Source organism: Carassius auratus, chromosome 4 (assembly GCF_003368295.1).
Source record: "Carassius auratus strain Wakin chromosome 4, ASM336829v1, whole genome shotgun sequence".
NCBI lineage: Eukaryota > Metazoa > Chordata > Actinopteri > Cypriniformes > Cyprinidae > Carassius > Carassius auratus.
Window position 1 is genome coordinate 27,432,736 of NC_039246.1, and position 19,066 is coordinate 27,451,801.

Here is a 19,066-nt window from a genome sequence, read left to right on the forward strand (position 1 = left end):
CGCTTCACACACTGTCCTTAAAGAGTCCTACATACAATCAAAACAAATCTAATCATCGTTAGAGATCTTACATCTAGGGAAGGGTTAACAGGAATCAAAATACAGCCTTGTTTCAAAATAAAAGTCCTGGTTCATTTCAGGCTTGTTTGTAATTAAAAGTCCTGCATTATGCACAACATTATTTGATATAATTACATCCATCCATCATCCACCTATCCATCCATCTGTCCATCAATCCTTCATCCATCCACCATCCATCTGTCCATCCGTCCATCCATCCATCCATTCATCCATCCATCCATCCGTCCATTCCATCCCATTCATCCATCCCATCCATCCATCCGTCCATCAATTCATCATCCAACCACCATCCGTCCATCCATCCATCCGTCCATCAATTTATCATCCATCCTTCCATCCATCACTCCATCCATCCATCCGTCCATCAATTCATCATCCATCCAACCATCCGTCCATCATGCATCATCAATCCATCCGTCATCCATCCATCCATACTTCCATTCACCCATCATCCATCCATCCATCATCCATCCATCCGTCAATCAATTCATGATCCATCCATCCGTCCGTCCATCACTCCATCCATCAGTCCATCACTCCATCACTCCATCCATCACTCCATCACTCCATCCATCAATCCATCCATCTGTCCATCAATCCATCATTCATCCATCCATCCATCCATCCATCAATCCATCATCCATCCATCCATCCATCATCCATCCACCCATCCATCCATCCATCCATCAATCCATCTATCCATCCATCCATCATCCATCCATCATCCATCAATCCATCTATCAATCCATCATTCATCCATCCATCAATCCATCAATCCATCCATCATCCATCCATCCATCCATCCATCCATCCATCAATCCATCTATCCATCCATCCATCATCCACCCATCCATCATCCATCCATCATCCATCAATCCATCTATCAATCCATCATTCATCCATCCATCCATCAATCCATCAATCCATCCATCCATCCATCCATCCCCCATCCATCCATCCATCCATCCATCCATCAATCCATTCATTCATCCCATCCATCAATCCATCTATCCATCCATCCATCATCCACCCCATCCATCCATCAATCCATCATTCATCCATCCATCAATCCATCAATCCATCACATCCATCCATCCATCCATCCATCATCCATCATCCATCAATCCATCAATCCATCCATCATCCATCCATCCATCAATCCATCATTCATCCATCCATCCATCAATCCATCAATCCATCCATCCATCCATCCACCCACCCATCCATCCATCATCCATCCATCCATCAATCCATCATTCATCCATCCATCCATCAATCCATCTATCCATCCATCCATCATCCACCCATCCATCCATCAATCCATCATTATCCATCCATCAATCCATCAATCCATCCATCCATCCATCCATCCATCCATCCATCATCCATCATCCATCCATCCATCAATCCATCCATCATCCATCCATCATCAATCCATCAATCCATCCATCCATCCATCAATCCATCATTCATCCATCCATCCATCAATCCATCTATCCATCCATCCATCATCCACCCATCCATCCATCAATCCATCATTCATCCATCCATCATCCATCATCCATCATCCATCAATCCATCAATCCATCCATCATCCATCCATCTTTATATTCATTCATTCCACCATCCTCCATCACACTGTAAATAAATTATTTCGTCTAGTTGCATGTCAACATTTCTAAACTAAAACTACTAAAAAATGTAAAGGTTTTGTTTCAGTTTTTAACTATATTTTCTGTTTAACTTTATTTGAGTAATTTTAGTGATTTGGTGAGTTTTAGTTTTTTTCTCAATAGTCTGAATAATATTCCGGTTTTAGTTAAAATTTTTGTTACTTGAGAAGTAATATTAAATTACAAAATCCTAATTGAACCTATGGTATCTCAGTTAAACTAAAACGAGTCTGGTGCAGTTCATTTGATAGAAAATCTACTCCAGAATCCTGGTCCTGTCATCATTTCCTGAAGCAGCTCAGAAGATCAGTACAGATGCTAATTATGATGAGTCACACTGAGACGGAAGCAATACAAATATACTAGTGTTCATGCATAATTTATAATCATATTTAATGAGACTCTGCATGCAGTCGAGGTCCGAGGTGCTAATTAACCGATATTTTCTTGAAAATATCCAGATGATGTGTCATTAGTAACCCCTTGAAATAACCAATAATTAATGTTTTAAATATTTCGTAACTGTGTGAAAAATTGTATTTTATGGTCGGTCATAAAAGTGATCGGGGGGAAATGTGTGTTCTGAATTATCATATTTCTGCAGTCATCATAATTTGTGTGTATCTCACCCCAGCAATCTGAAACTCAGATTGTTATTATCATGCATCAAAACAATGATAGGAATATAAAAGGTATTATATTAGTGCTACCAGTATTACAGAATCAATTGTGCAACTTATTTATAATATTTGAAATAATAATTTAGTGCAATATTTTGTCACTGCAACATTTTAGTGATTTGGTGTTGTATGCATAAGCTCACTATTGTGATCATGTTTACTCATCTGCAAACAGGAAGTGAACTGCTCTGGTCATGAAACAGTTTCACAGTCAATCGCTGTGATGCTGCACGTATTTTATTGGAGACACTTTTGCAGGAAATGCACTAAAACACCAGTCAGGAACGTTTTTAGAGCTTTATGAAGGACAGCCTTCTATCATGAGCGACGGGAATTAAATGCGTTTACCGATTTAATTTTAATTTCCGCTCATTTCTATCCGCAGAGAGTGACGGATCTGCTGCCGGCCTGGTTCTATAACTTCCGTGTGACGATGGTGACGTGGGGCGAACCGTCGCTGAGCTGCTGCGATGCTTCTACCGTCAGCTTCGTCACAGGTGCCAGTGCTTTAAATCATCTCTCCATCCATGTCTGGCTTTGTGAGGATAGATCAGTATCTGTCTGAGATACAACTGTTCGGAAATCTGAGAAAATCATCTTTAAAGTTGTTCAGATTAAGTTCTTAGCAATGCATATTACTAATCAACATTACTCCAGAGTTTCAGCTGAGGAATAAAGCATTAAAGAGTAAATGAGTCACTGAGTGTGTGTCTGATGGCCAGCTCCTGAAGCTCCTCACATCTCGTCGGTGGATTACGCTCACGGGACGCTGTTCGTGCGCTGGACTTACGGCGATCTGTTCACCGATCTCTCACATTCGCGGATGCTACACTGGCAGCTGACGGTCGAAGGGAAGAAAGGCGCGAGGAGACGCTACTCCATCGACGTGAGTCTCTCCGAACACAACCTTCACTGGACCTAACCCTGTCCGGCTAAACATGTGTTCGTAACGTTACGGAATAATGCAAGTACACAGAATAAGAAAAGGAAGATTATTTTTTTTGGTGTCTTTTTTCAGACTTGTTACATTCTATTTACATTCCATTCATTTCTGTCTGTGTTACTTTAGTGTCATTTATCTACTTTAATGGGTTTTTGTTAATATTTGGAAATAGTTTCGAGTTTTGTATGGTTGATTCATTTCAATTTTAGTAGTTTTTGTAAAAAAATTGTTCGTATTTATAATATACATATATATATAATATATATATATATATTATATATATATATATATATATATATATATATATATGTATATATAGTTTGAGTTTTTTCAGGTTTCCATTTTGTTATATTATTATATTTCTATTTATTTTAGTCTTAGTTGTTTTAGTATTTTTTTATTGTTTTCAGTTTCATTTGAGCTTATTTAGTAGTTTTAGTAAATGTTTGTGTTTTTTAATATTTAGCAGTTTTTCAATAACGTGCTACGTTTTAGTTTTTTTTTGTTTTAGTTTATTTTAATCTTAGTTGTTTTGGTAGTTTTTCATATTTATTTGTTTTTAATGTATGATTTTTTTTAAATTAAATTTACATTTTTAGTTTAATTTTTTGGTTATTTAACTATATTTTCTGTTTCATTTAAACGTTTAGTAGTTTCAAGAAAAATATATATTCATATTATTTCATTTTTATTTTAGTTTTTCATTATAATTTTAGTAGTTTTATTTAATTTTTTGTTTTTATTATATTTTGTTTTATTTGTCTAAATAGTCTGAATAATTTCTATTAAGTTTAAGTAATAAATTTAAGTTATTTTTGTTTATATCAAGTCATGTTTTTTTTTTACTTTTCGCTAATCATAATAATAATAATAATGATTTCCATGGATTTTTCCATTCCCTTTTTTATGTGATGATATTTCTCTCAAATCACCCCAACATTTGAAATGTTTAAAAACTACATCAATATATACATGAGGACATTATTCATTTATCAGGATGTTATCATATATATATATATATATATATATATATATATATAATATATATATTATATATGTGTGTGTGTGTGTGTGTGTGTAATTTATATATATATATTGATATATTTATACATTATATACAAAGATTTGGAATCACAATTAGATTCAAATATTTATATTATTAAATGATGTCAATATTTATTTCCTTTTTTTTTCTAATCTAATTTTATTTATCATTAATACTGATAATAAAATGATTATGTTTAAGTGTTTTCCAACACTGATGAAACACTGCATGACAGTGCACCACTGCTCCCTTTCTGCTCAAAGATGGGTTAAGTGTTTACATTTCCATGGAGACGGTTGCTATGGGCTCTGAATCATCACTGCGGCCTGACGACTGTGTTTCAGGTGACTCGTAACATGATGAAGGCATCTCTGACTCTTCCTCCTGGAGACATCTACAACTGACGGTCTCGCGCTGCACCGAGACGAGCCGCAACACGTCTGCGCCACACATCATCAAAACTGGTCAGTGACAGCGGATGGGTGCCGTCAGAACGACATCACAGCAATCCACAGCACTCCAGTCCAACTGGAGAAGACAAGACATTTTTAACTCAAATACCATAGAGTCCATAATCTATAATAGCATTGCATCTCACAGAGCATCTCACATCAGAATCCAGCTACAAACACTATATTACCAAAAGTACTGGGACACAGACACCCATCCAAAAAGTGTCTAAAATGAATGCACCCATATGCAGAAGTCACTGGTGTTTGCTGAAGCCCAAGGACTGCATTTAAAGTCACAGCAGACCAGCCAAAGTTCTTCCACACTTACACATTAAGATCTGTATTGACGGCACCCATTCACTGCAGAGCATCCATTGATGAGACACTGATGAAGAACCTGATGAAGAAACAAACTCACTTACAGTTTCTTTAATGATTGTGGAGTCAGATCAGTTTGCAGATTAAATCCCGAACCAAAAGTAAATTCGCTGCTAGTTTACTGCTGAGAGTGAGTTTTCTGTTCTATTAATAACTCGTTTCGCTTTGACTTCCTGTTCAGAGCGTGTCAGGACTGTTGTGGCTGTTTGTTTCGTCTTCCTTTTTTTACTTGTTTCTAAGCTGTTTTCTTGGCGTTTGGCTGTTTTCTGAACAGAACCGGCTCCTCCGAAGTCGCTGTACGCACTCAACGCCACCGACTCGGCCGTCACGCTGCTCTGGACGGAGGAAGGCATCGTGGACTTCTATCAGGTCCTCTGCAGACCGCTGCGAGTCAACAGAGAGAGCAAAGTAAGAGCTACTCGTCAATATCAGAGCAACACATGTGTGCAAACATCTGGAGATGCAGAGTGAAGTGGAGTTTCTTAGTGGTTTCGTGTTTGATGATGAAACATGAGAATGTGTGCACGGTAATAATTTACATTCAGGTTTCATTTGTTAAATACACTAAACTGATAATGAGCAGAACATTAGTTAATACACTAAGGATTAACATAAACATTGTACTTTTATCAATTCACATTAACTAATAAAAATGTAAGAATGTCATGTTAGTTAATGCAATAACTGATATTAACAAATACTTCATGATGCATGATTCAGAATGAATTAACACTTTACTGTAGCACTTTAACACTTTAGTGCTACGGGTTAACATTAGTTAATGCAATGCAAACTAGTTATATATTCGTTACAGTATTAATCTTTAAATGCGGTTATTGTTGATGTTCGCATTATTTTTCATATGCATGAGGTTAAATATGAAATCGTTCGTTTTCTGCGTCTTCCTCGTCTGTGTTTTTGATCGAGTGACTCTAGACTCATTCATGAGACGTGTAACAGCGCCCCCTAGTGTATAACAGTGAAAACATGGAAAATGCTGTGAACGTATTAACTGGAACACACCAGAACGTTGTATGAACTGCTGGTTTATTATGTGTGTGTGTGTGTGTTTGTGTGTGTTTTGCTCCAGAAGCTGCGAGAGCCACTGCTGACCGCTGCTCATGTTGTGACCATATCAGGACTACAGCCGTCCACTTCATATAACTGCAGTGTGATCAGCAGCAGCTACAGCAGCATCAGTGACCCGGCGTACATCACCATCAGCACGACCGGTGAGAGAACGCTTCCATCCCTCATTTACAGCCAGGACAGACCGAGTCCAGCACTCTGCAGCACTTCTACAGCATTGCACACACTGAGCAGCTTCATACAGAAGCCCATTTCTGCCACAAAAAACTAAACAAATTCATTGTCTTTTTTTCTTGCAATTAGACTTTTTTTCCAAGATTGTACGACAAACGCACAACTGCGATCTTGCAATTCTGAGAAATGTCAGAAATGTGAAAAAAAGTCAGTATTGTGAGAAAAATCGGAATTGTGAGGAAAATTTGAATTGCAAGACATAAACTCACAATTTTAAAAAATAAATTCACAATTATATTAGAAATGAAGTCTAAATTGTGAGAAAAGTCAGAATTGGAATATATAAACTAACAATTCTGAGAAATAAAATTGCAACTATTTCAAATTAAGTCATGATTGCGAGAAAAGAATTGTGAGATATAAACTCAGAAATGCAAGAAAAAAAGTCAGAATTGATTGATGTGAACTTTTTTCTCCTAATTGCAAGTTTACATCTCGCAAGTGGAGAGGTCAGAATTGTGAAGAAAAATAGTCATAATTTCAAGAAGGGTCAGAATTACTTGGAAAAGTCAGATTTGTAGAAAAAAGTCAGAATTGCAAGAAAAATTTGAATTGTGAGAAAAAAGTGAATTGTGAAAGTCAGAATTGTGAGAGAAAAAATAAGAATTGCGAGGAAAGAATTCAGAATTTGCAAGAAAAAAGTGAATCGTTAGAAAAGTCATAATTGCGAGAAAAGTCATAATTGCGAGAAAAAAGTTAATTTTTCAAAAAGTCAGAATTGTGAGAAAAAAACGAATTGTGAGAAAAGTCAGAATTGCGAGAAAAAGTCAGAATTGCGAGAAAAGTTAGAATTGCGAAAAAAATCTGAATTGTGAGAAAAAGTTAATTGTGAAAAAAGTCAGAACTGCGAGAAAAGTCAGATTTGCGAGAAAAAAGTCAGAATTGTGAGATATAAATATGCAATTCTGACGTTATAACACGCAATTACAAAAAAAGTTGCATTAAACTTGTTTTTTTTATTAAGTGGCGGAAATGTGCTTTCATAGTTTTGAGCTCTAATTTGCTACATGACGTCTTCTTTCAGACAAGCGAACTGAAAACATCTGATATACACACTGAAGTGTCTGTTTAATTCGGAGACAGTGAATGCAGCAGTAATGTGTGTGTGTGTGTGTGTGTGTGTGCAGTGCGCGAGATGAACCCGAGTGTGGCGGCGATCTCTGCGCTGGCGGTTCTCAGCGTTCTGCTCATCATTCTGCTGGTGCTCTTCCTGCTGGTTCTGCGCAAGAAACACATGGAGCTGAGCCGGTGAGCAACATCTCACGCTAACGAGCATCTCATTATAAATGTCTTTATCATATCAATTTAATGCATCCCTGCTAAACAAAAGTATTATGATATCAACAAAAGATGAGCAGCTTATATTCAGCGAAGCCTGATATTAAAGCAGTTCAGATGTTTTCAAACATGACAAAAACATTTATGATTCAGTGTTTTTATAATTTTCCAGTACTTGAAATGCAAAATGACTTGAAATGTTGTCTTATGAAAAATGCATCAAAAGCAAGTGTTTTCAAGCTTAAAACAACGACTAATATCTGTTAATGAAGAATCAGAAAAGTCTAGTTAAAAGGGAAACGAGATAATTTTTCTGACTGTGTTGGCAGATATTTGTTCTTGTTTTAAGCAAAAACTCATTTTGATGCAGGTTTATGAAACCAAGACTAATTTCTTCAGTTGTTTTGCTTCTCCTGTAAATGTGTCTTGATTTAAGAATGTTTTTAAAGCAGTAGTTTACACAAAACGGATATTCTGTCATTATTTCCCCACTACCGTGATGTTTGTATTTTAGATGATTTGAAGCATGCACTTTCACTGTATTTGCACTTGTGACTTACTTTGTTTTTCACAGAAGAAAAGCATTAATACAGTTTTGGAGAAAATTACTTTTAGAAGTGATGCATTCTTTAATAAACGTAACTTATGTTACTTTGTTACTTTTGATGGAATGCAATGCATTATGTTACGTTTGCGTTACTTTTTCTCACCAGGACTGGGCTTGTTTATTTGTTTTTTAATAATAAAAAACCCAAAAGTTATAATTTTGGCATCTGTAAAAGCCCTTTCACACCAAAAGTGCATTGAACAAATGAACAAAATGCATCGAGTCTGTTTGGACTGATGTTATTAGTGCTGCTTTTAAGTGAGTTTTCTGTCGATTTCAGGGAGTGCGGCGCTGAGACCTTCGTGAATTTCGCCTCTTTCGAGCGAGACGGGAAGCTGCCGTATAACTGGTAGGAGCCTCCTGTGTTTCTCGCTGTCAATCAAACACACACACACACACACACAGGAAGTGAGCGTGTACTTGTTGGTGTCGACTCCAGAAGCATCGGTTCTGATGTTTGTGATCACAGCCGTCGCTCACACACACACACACGATTAATATAAGAGCTTAAAGAGGGTCAGTAAAGGCAGATTTTGGCCTGCTAATGAACTCAAATGATGTTTTTTCTCTCACTTTCTGCTGAGATGTTTAGAGCACGACTCGTGACGCAACGGAAACATGACTTTGTGTACTATTTTTAATTTAAAATGCAGTTAAGTTTATAAAATGTGTTCATTTCTAAAACAGAAATAATATTATATATATAAAAAGAGAGAGAGAGATTAAGAGAGTGAAAAAATATATCATTAATTTGTGATTTGGGTGTTAATATCCGGCGTTAGCGATCACAGATTCACACATCATGAAGATGCCAAAGACACTGACTGCATGTCGCGATCATTAACCTGTCAGACACTAATGAAATATGCTCAGTCATCTGTGTGTGTCACTATTACTAATGGAGCACCATGTTTTGTCCCCAACTTTTTGCCCTTGGTCTTTTTTTATGTCTTTTGCTTTCTGTTTTGTTGGATGGGCTTCAGGCGCAGGAGTCTCTTTGCGTTCCTCACGCTTCTGCCATCCTGCCTTTGGACTGACTATCTTTTGGCCTTTTATATTAATCCGTGGTAAGTAGCAGCGCGGCGTCCGGCGGCCGACGGACAGACAAACACACACAGACTCTACATAGCTGCAGTGCATTATGGGTAACGGATCAGAGGCCGGATCTGCATCTGTGCTCTTGTCTGTGTTTAACAGCGTCTCGACGCATGACACTAACGCATGAGTCTCGCTCTCACGGTCTGCATGTTTGATTCTGAGTCCGACTGAGTGCAGATTATACATCCAGAGACTTGAGACGATTTGCTCTGTTCTTTCTTTTCCTTTTCCGCTTGATTTCCTGAAGAAATATTCCAGGTTTGATACGAGTGCTGCGACGTGCCCTCTGTCTTCACAGAAAATAGTTGGTTTGTGCTAATGTAAACAAAATAAAATAAAATCAAAATAAAGTTTTATATATATATATATTATTTTTTTATATAAAATACATTACAATTAAAAAATTATATATAAACAATTTTAATGAAATATTTAAAATATAAATTTTACATAATAAGTATTTAACATTGCACTTAAATAATGTACTGTACTTACACTTTAATAAATCATAAAGTCATAATAGAGACGTTATGGAGAATCTCAAAGAAAGAAAGAAAAAAAGAAAGAGTGAAACAAAGAAGAGAAAGACATAAAGAAAAACTAGTTTAATACAATATAAAAAACAGAAGCATATAAGATTATTCAAAAAAAAAAATATATTACATTTATATCAATATTATAACATGATATGACTGTGATGTGGAAGGTTGTAATTTATTATACACACATTATATATATATATATATATATATATATATATATATATATATATATATATATATATATATATATATATATATATATATATATATATATATATTATTATTATAGAAATATACAAATAAAAAAATAAAAAAATAACATTTTCAGAATAATTTAGTTCAGCTTTGCTTATCAAGGTTGTGGGTTCGATTCCCAGGGAACACATGTTGGGTTAAAATTGTTAGCCTGAATGCACTGTAAGTCGCTTTGGATAAAAGTGTCTGCTAAATGCATAAATTAATTTTATTTATTAAAATGTTATATATAAATACACACACAAACACACATACTGTATATATTTACATTTTAACTTTTTTAATTGATATAAATTTAAATAATATATAAAAGACAATTTTTTATTTTTGAATATATACATAATAAATATACACAGTACACACTCACATATTAAATAAAAACTTTTATTTTGGATGCGATTAATCACGATTAATCGTTTCACAGCACATTTATATATATATATATATATATATATATATATATATATATATATATATATATATATATAAAATTATAAACTAATATATAAAAATTATGCAGCTCAAATAACACATTTAATTTCTGTAGAACAGTTAATAAAAGCCCTTGATTAATGGTTTAAATGCTCCAGAATGAGTGAATGTGAGTTATTATCTGTGGTTTCAGATGCACGCCAGCACTGAAGCTCCGTCTGCCTGGAAATGCATGTTTAGTTTGTAGGATCTGAGGAATGTTTATTAGTAGAGATGCACTTTGTTGTTTTCTGATGAGGTTTGATCTCAGACTATCTGTGTTTCACCCACAGGAGCAAAACAGCGCTGAAGAAGAGGAAACTAACCAGGTAAAGACATCCGCTGATGTGATGTGTGAGTGGACTAGGGATGTAACGATATCAAAATATCATAATACGATACACGATATGAACTCCACAGTGCGATATAATGTCATATTTAAAAAAAAAAATACAAATGAAGAACTGGGGGAAAATTTTTTACATTTTGTACATTAAATTATTCTACTTAATGCACTTTGAGAGTTGCAACCCATGCCCTTAACTAAGCAACGTAAGTCAGAAGAAAGACAGAGAATTGCATAACGTTAAAGGAGACTCGACCCTCTTTTTATTTGTGATATACTGTCTCGGTCTAAATTACACTGGTTTTAGGAAGCCAAACAAATTAGAATAGAATTATAATGACAGTAATAGCCATATAAAACAGTTGCACTGTAAAATGAATTAAAATGTATATTTCATAGGTATATTGTGGGTTCGATTCCCATGGAACATGTTGCGCAAAAAATGTTTAAATATCATTACATCCCTAGAGTTGACTGTATTGATTTATGATTTAGTTTCTTCGTTTGATGTGACGATGTGTGTGTCTTCAGTCCAGTTCAGCTCAGTGATTTCGACGCTTACATCAAAGACATGAGCAAAGATTCGGCGTACAAGTTCTCGCTGCAGTTTGAGGTAAATCACACTCGCTGTAGAACACGTGAACACTCGTCTTTCAGCGTCAGCCGTGCGATTGATCTGTTTGCTTTGTGCTTCCGTCAGGAGCTGAAGAGCGTGGGTCTGGATCTGTCTCATGAAGCGGCCGATCTGCCCGTCAACCGACCCAAGAACCGCTACACCAACATCCTGCCCTGTGAGAAGCCCCGCCCACTGTAGATATAGCAACACTCTTCTGATTGGCCCACTTTCAAAGTCCAACACAGGGCTATCAAGAGCTATGTTTCCATCCAAAGCTACGAAGTTAACTTACGCGCAGAATTGGAATATCGCATAAAACATTTGCGAATAAAGCACAAAAACTAATATTTGAGAAGTCTCGTGTTTTTTGATGCGCATTAAGGAATTTATTCGGTAAATGTTTCTATCGTCATTTATGTGCGTGTTTTCTTACCACATACGAGATTTATGTAGTTGAGCGGTTAAGGTGTAATTTTTTAGAAGTTACGTATTTACAATTGTTTTTAATTTTTTATGCGATACACCAAAATGCGCGTAGAAATAGGTGGATGGAAACATCAGTAGTTAAACTAAAACTATTAAAAATTTGGTTATTTGAAATAACATTTAAAATCAACTTTCCATATAAATTTAGTTGAATTGATTCAAACTAAAATAAATGTGAATAAATGCATGTTTGGTCACAGATGATTTCAGTCGAGTGAAGCTGATCTCTCTGCACAACGATGAAGGCTCTGATTACATCAATGCAAACTTTATTCCCGTGAGTATCTCGTCAGTATCAGCGATTAGAGAAGAGTTGTTCGCAGTCGGTTATGGAGTGTCTCATTTGTGTGGTGGTGTGTGTTCAGGGCTATAACTCTCCGCATGAGTTCATCGCCACACAGGGGCCGCTGCCCGATACCAGGAACGATTTCTGGAAGATGGTCCTGCAGCAGAAGTCTCACATCATCGTCATGCTGACCCAGTGTAACGAGCGCAGGAGGGTCAGTTCCCATTGCAATCGCTCCGTTACGGCTGTGACATCACACAGAGACGGCCAGGTGTTAACGAGAGCATGTGCTTCCTGTGCAGGTGAAGTGTGACCACTACTGGCCGTTCACCGAGGAGCCCGTGGCGTACGGAGAGATTACGGTCGAGATGCTGTCGGAGACCGACTCGCCCGAGTGGACCGTCAGAAACTTCAGACTGGGATACGTGAGGAACACAACTAACACAACCAGCCATAACCCTGGATGAGTGGATGGGTGGATGAATAGATGAATGAATGTTTGAATGGAGGGATGAATGATAGATAGGTGAGTGGATAGATGGCTAAATGGATGGACAAATGGATGGATGATTGATGTATAAATGGATGGATGGATGTGTGTTTGAGTGGATGAACAGATGCATGGATGGATGGATGATAGGTGGGTGGAAGGGTGAATGGACGGATAAATTGATGGATGGACGAATGGAGAATAGATGGGTCGGTGGATGTATTTAGGAATGAAGTGATGCATGAATAATAGATAGGTGGATGGATGATGTATGGATGGGTGGGTGATAGATTAATGGATGGATGATGGGTGTGTGGATGGATGCTGGATAAATGGATTGATGGGTAGGTGGGTGGATGAATGAACGGAGGGATGAATGATAGATAGGTGAATGGATTGATGAGTGGATAGACGGATGATGGGTGGGTGGATGGATAAATGGATGGATGCATGAATGATAGATTGGTGGATGGATGATTGAAGGGTGGGTGGATGGATGATGGAATTATGCATGGATGGGTGGATGGATGGATGATGGATGGGTGGGTAGATGGGTGGATAAATGAAGGAATGGGTGGATGGATGATAAATGAATGATATATAGGTGGATGGATGATGGAGGGGTGGATGGGTGATGTTTTAGATGTAAATTGATGTACAAATGGATATATAAGTAGATGTTGTGGAGGTAGTTCCTGTCTGATGTTCTGTGTGTTTCTGGCTCCTGCAGGCTGATGAAACTCAAGACGTTCTGCACTTTAACTACACCTCGTGGCCAGATCACGGCGTTCCGACAGTCAACGCCATCGAGAGCATCTTACAGTTCGTTCAGATCGTACGGCAGCAGGTCAACAGGACCAAAGGGCCCATCGTGGTCCACTGCAGGTGAGACCCCGGTGCTGATGTGAGAGTCTGTGGTACAGGAGTCACTCCAGCTACACCAGTGGTTCTCAAAATGGGGGGCGGACTTAGTGATTTGGGGGTCCTAAGCAAAATTCAGGTATGGGCATATACCAAGTATATGCTCTTTATCTCTCTCTCTCTCTCTCTCTCTCTCTCATAGGTTATACATTTATTTACCCCATCACTAAGTAAATAATTGGTCAACCTGATTTGTCAACAATTTTTTTGGATCACAAAAGAAGACAATGTAAAAATTTGAGAGAATGGTTATTCTCTGTATATTATTTTTTTATGTTTCAAGTGATGCAGGTTTTTCAACAAAAAAAAAAATCTGTTTAGTGAGCTTATATGATAGGTGGTGCCAGATTTTTTATAGGTTTAAAGGGGGTGCGACCAAGAAGTTTGAGAACCACTGAGTTACACAGCCCGGAATCACTGTCTTATTGATTCCTGCTTGTGGTTTTGCTTCCACCGTTCACTAGTGTTACTGAGAAAGTATGATGGTACAAACAATGATGTGTGTGTATGTGTGTGTCTGTGTGTGTTAGTGCTGGAGTGGGGCGCACCGGCACCTTCATCGCTCTGGACCGGTTGATGCAGCACATTCAGGAACACGAGTATGTGGACGTCTTGGGACTGGTGTCAGACATGCGCTCACACCGGCTCTCCATGGTCCAAACTGAGGTACAGAACCGGAACCAGAAACCAAATCAGATCCAGAACCGAACACTGAACCTGAACCAGAACCAGAACCCTGATCAAAACCAGAGCCTAACACTGAACCTGAATCAGATCCCAAATCAAAACCAGAACCAAACACTCTATCTAAACTAGAAACTGAATCAGACCTAGAACCGAATACTGAACCAGAAACCGAATCAAATCCAGAACCAAACATTGAATCTGGACCAGAACCAGAAACCAAATCAGATCCAGAACTAAACACTGAATCTGAACCGTAACTAGAATATGAATCAGATTCAGAACCAAACAGTGAATCTGAACCAGAACCAGAAACTGAATCAGATCCCGAACCAAACATTGAATATGGACCAGAACCAGAAACCAAATCGGATCCAGAACTAAACACTGAATCCAACCGTAACTAGAATACGAATCAGATACAGAACCAAACACTGAATCTGAACCAGAAACATAAACTGAATCGGATCCAGAACCAAACACTGAACCTGAACCAGAAACCAAATCAAATCCAGAACCAAACACTGAATCTGAACCAGAAACGGAACAAGATCCAGAACCAAACACTGAATCTGAATCTGAATCTGAATCTGAATCTGAATCTGAATCTGAATCTGAACCAGAAACCGAACCTGAACCAGAAACCGAATCAAATCCAGAGCCAAACCTTGAACTTGAACTGGAAAATGAATCAGATCCAAAACCAAACATTAAATCAGAACCAGAAACTAAACCAGAGTCAGAGCCAAAAACTGAATCAGATCCAGAACCAAACACTGAATCTGAACCAAAACCCGAAACCGAATCAGATCCAGATCCAGGGCCAGACTATAACTATAACTCTTCTCAACTGCTGTTTTATTCTAGAAAAATGTTAAGAATATTTTATATTCCCAAATCCAGTATATGTCTTAAGAATACTCTTCTACTTTTATTAAGATTGTTCTTAAAACAAAACTGAATAAGAATTCAAATTATTTCAAAGAATCTTTTTGAAAATGATTGTAAATAGGCTCTTAAAGTTAGAATAATCTCCAAAGTGTCCTCAAACAGGAGATATTTAAATTGATTTATTGGGTTGTTTCAAGTTAATTGTTGTAATTAAACATAACAATATAACATTAATGCAACTTAATGTGTTTTTTTTTTTCAGTGTTTTCAGTAAATTGATCAGTGACTAGTCAAATAAATGTTCACAAGAAAATATTTAAGAACTTTGAGAATTTCCCTTGAGAACATTCTTACAGCTGCTTGGAACGTCTTAACTCTGTTTTCTCTTTTAAGAAGATTTGGATGAATCGATGGAAGCTTGTTTGCACCACTGGAGAAAAAATTATTTAGACTTTTAAACTTTTTTGTCACAATTTATAATTGCAAGAAAAAGAGAGAATTGAGAGATGAAAAGTCTAAGTTACATGTTTTAGTTTTTATTCTGTGGCAGAACTGAGAAAACCATTCTGATAGATATCTGTGAGATATAAAGTCAGAATATTGATATAAACATAATTGTTAGATATCAAGTTAAAATTGCGGAGAATAGCTTCTATATGAATCCAGGCCTGGAACGGTGAACTGATGTGTGTGTGTGTGTGTGTGTGTGTGTGTGCAGGAGCAGTACGTATTCATCCATCAGTGTGTCCTACTTATGTGGAAAAAGAAGAAGCAGCAGACGCACACGAGCGACGTCATCTACGAGAATGTCAGCAAGTCCTAATGAAGTGAGACCTCAAAATTAATATGAATAATATGAATATGAATAATATATACAAATGGATGGATGGATGGATAGATAGAGGGGTGGGTTGGTGCTAGGGTGGATGGATGGATGAATAATGGATGGATGGATGATGGATAGATGGGACAGTGGATAGATGGATGATGGATGAATGGATGGATGGAGGGATAGATGGTGTCGGTGGATAGATGGATGATGGATGAATGGAAAGATGGAGGGATAGATGGTGTTGGTGGATAGATGGATGATGGATGAATGGATAGATGGAGGGATAGATGGTGTCGGTGGATAGATGGATGATGGGTGGATGGATGGATGGAGGGATAGATGGTGTCGGTGGATAGATGGATGATGGGTGGATGGATGGATGGAGGGATAGATGGTGTCGGTGGATAGATGGATGATGGGTGGATGGATGGATGGAGGGATAGATGGTGTTGGTGGATAGATGGATGATGGATGAATGGATAGATGGAGGGATAGATGGTGTCGGTGGATAGATGGATGATGGGTGGATGGATGGATGGAGGGATAGATGGTGTCGGTGGATAGATGGATGATGGATGAATGGAAAGATGGAGGGATAGATGGTGTCGGTGGATAGATGGATGATGGGTGGATGGATGGATGGAGGGATAGATGGTGTTGGTGGATAGATGGATGATGGATGAATGGATAGATGGAGGGATAGATGGTGTCGGTGGATAGATGGATGATGGGTGGATGGATGGATGGAGGGATAGATGGTGTCGGTGGATAGATGGATGATGGGTGGATGGATGGATGGAGGGATAGATGGTGTCGGTGGATAGATGGATGATGGGTGGATGGATGGATGGAAGGATAGATGGTGTCGGTGGATAGATGGATGATGGGTGGATGATGGATGGATGGATGGAAGGATAGATGGTGTCGGTGGATAGATGGATGATGGATGAATGATGGATGGATGGAGGGATAAATGGGTCGGTGGATAGATGGATGATGGGTGGATGGATGGATGGAGGGATAGATGGTGTCGGTGGATAGATGGATGATGGATGAATGATGGATGGAGGGATGGAAGGATAGATGGTGTCGGTGGATGGATGATGGATGAATAATGGATGGATGGATGGATGGATGGAGGAATAGATGGGTCGGTGGATAGATGGATGATGGATGAATGATGGATGGATGGATGGATGGAGGGATAGATGGGTCGGTGGATAGATGGATGATGGATGAATAATGGATGGATGAATGATGGATGGATGGAGGGATGGAAGGATAGATGGGTCGGTGGATGGATGGATGATGGATGGATGGATGGATGGAGGGATAGATGGTGTCAGTGGATGGATGGATGCTCTTTTTTATTTCAGTTTTAGTGTGTTATTTTAGTGCATCAGTTTAAACTAAATGAAAATGAAAAATGATGCCTGGGCATCTAGCTGGGAATTTGTTTTATATATCTTTTATTTTATTTAATATTATATGTCAGGAACACACATGCTGATTCTGGCTTCAGTGTCCGCTCTGTTTTCCTCCAGGTCCGACGCTCCTCACATCAGTGTTGACAGACGTGCTTCATCAACACCAGATCCCAACCGAGCGGCGGCCGCGGAGCAGAACCCTTCACTCATTTACTCCCATACAAGCTCTTATTTAGCGGACGAACGACGGAACCAATCCGATGCCTTAAACGAGCTGCCGTGTTCTCCCGTCTCCGCAGATCGCAGGAGAACGCCGCAGCGCCGGACCCACGCCGCTTCCGTCCGCATCTCGTCTGTAGTGTGTGAATCTCAGGAGCATCTGGATGCGTGTAAAGTGTGTTTCGTGAGTTTATATCGCACTCTGTCTGTACTAGTGTTAGTTTCTATGTCTCCAGAGGAGAATGCAGAACCGGATCCTCCTGTTGGCATGCACATGTAAACACGGTTCGAACCTGACGGCCTTTGATCACTGCCACACACTGACCATCTGCTCTGGGTGTAAAGGACAGATGCAGAAGATCGTATGTGTTGCTGTGTGTAGAGAGGCTGCGCTTCTGTGATTTCTGCTAAAGCTGGGCTTCATCTGCAAGCGTCTGGATGTTTACTGGAGCGGGGTTTTTGCACAGTTCAGACCGAATCGCTCGCTGCTGCTGAATCTGACACTGACTCCGTTGTGTTCGCTGAACGATGCATGCTGCAAAATGACAGACGCCAGATTAGTCTATTCTTTAGGTTTAGAGCTCAAGAGTGTTCGTTTCACGTTTGCCCGTTCCGCCAGACACCAGTGAGTTTACAAACGTCTTTACAGATGCAGAGATGTCATATCAACCAAGCGTCGAGCTGTAAATACTGAAACTAAAGAAACTCTGTATTGTGTTTTCAATGAACTGATTGAAACTCTCTCTCCAGAACGGGCTTCACTTGATGGGTTTTCTTTCATTCGTGTCAGAACTCGTTTGTCTTTTGGTGCCATTCTTGTGAATCGTGTGACTTCAAGTAGCCGAGCAATCCACAGTTTATTGTGTGTTCATTTGGGAAAAAATAAACATTTGAGTACGTATTCTTATGAGCTGGAAATGAGTCGTTTTGTGTGATGAATAAATGACGTCTGTAGACCTCAGTCCATGTGAACTTCAAACAGTCTGCTGCTCCTCTTCTTGCATGTGTGCTGTGTGAATCTTTTCCAATAATTTGTTGCAAA

The 19,066-nt window shown here is 38.4% G+C and overlaps 1 protein-coding gene across 2 annotated transcripts; it reads left to right on the forward strand.

Annotated features, from left to right (window-relative positions):
* Positions 1 to 5,136: 5,136 nt before the first annotated feature.
* On the forward strand, positions 5,137 to 19,003 carry LOC113064714 (receptor-type tyrosine-protein phosphatase O). Of its 2 annotated transcripts, XM_026235599.1 has the most exons (15): positions 5,138 to 5,660; positions 6,343 to 6,484; positions 7,703 to 7,823; positions 8,741 to 8,809; positions 9,444 to 9,527; positions 11,120 to 11,155; positions 11,704 to 11,785; positions 11,873 to 11,963; positions 12,475 to 12,551; positions 12,640 to 12,774; positions 12,863 to 12,985; positions 13,781 to 13,935; positions 14,502 to 14,637; positions 16,265 to 16,373; positions 17,923 to 19,003. In XM_026235599.1, the coding sequence occupies exons 3-14, from the start codon at positions 7,711 to 7,713 to the stop codon at positions 16,367 to 16,369; spliced, it is 1,206 nt and encodes a 401-aa protein (XP_026091384.1). In that variant the 5' UTR covers positions 5,138 to 5,660; positions 6,343 to 6,484; positions 7,703 to 7,710; the 3' UTR covers positions 16,370 to 16,373; positions 17,923 to 19,003. The 2 variants fall into 2 exon arrangements, with proteins under 2 accessions (XP_026091393.1, XP_026091384.1); XM_026235608.1 differs by lacking the exon at positions 9,444 to 9,527 and having other exon boundaries at positions 5,137 to 5,660.
* Positions 19,004 to 19,066: the final 63 nt, after the last annotated feature.

Bases quoted from the DNA above. Each gene is read 5' to 3' on its own strand.
- LOC113064714 (XM_026235599.1), top strand. From the start codon at position 7,711: ATGAACCCGAGTGTGGCGGCGATCTCTGCGCTGGCGGTTCTCAGCGTT. The intron at 9,528-11,119 runs GTAAGTAGCAGC...TTTCACCCACAG, and splicing joins GCCTTTTATATTAATCCGTG to GAGCAAAACAGCGCTGAAGA. The intron at 11,786-11,872 runs GTAAATCACACT...TGCTTCCGTCAG, and splicing joins AGTTCTCGCTGCAGTTTGAG to GAGCTGAAGAGCGTGGGTCT.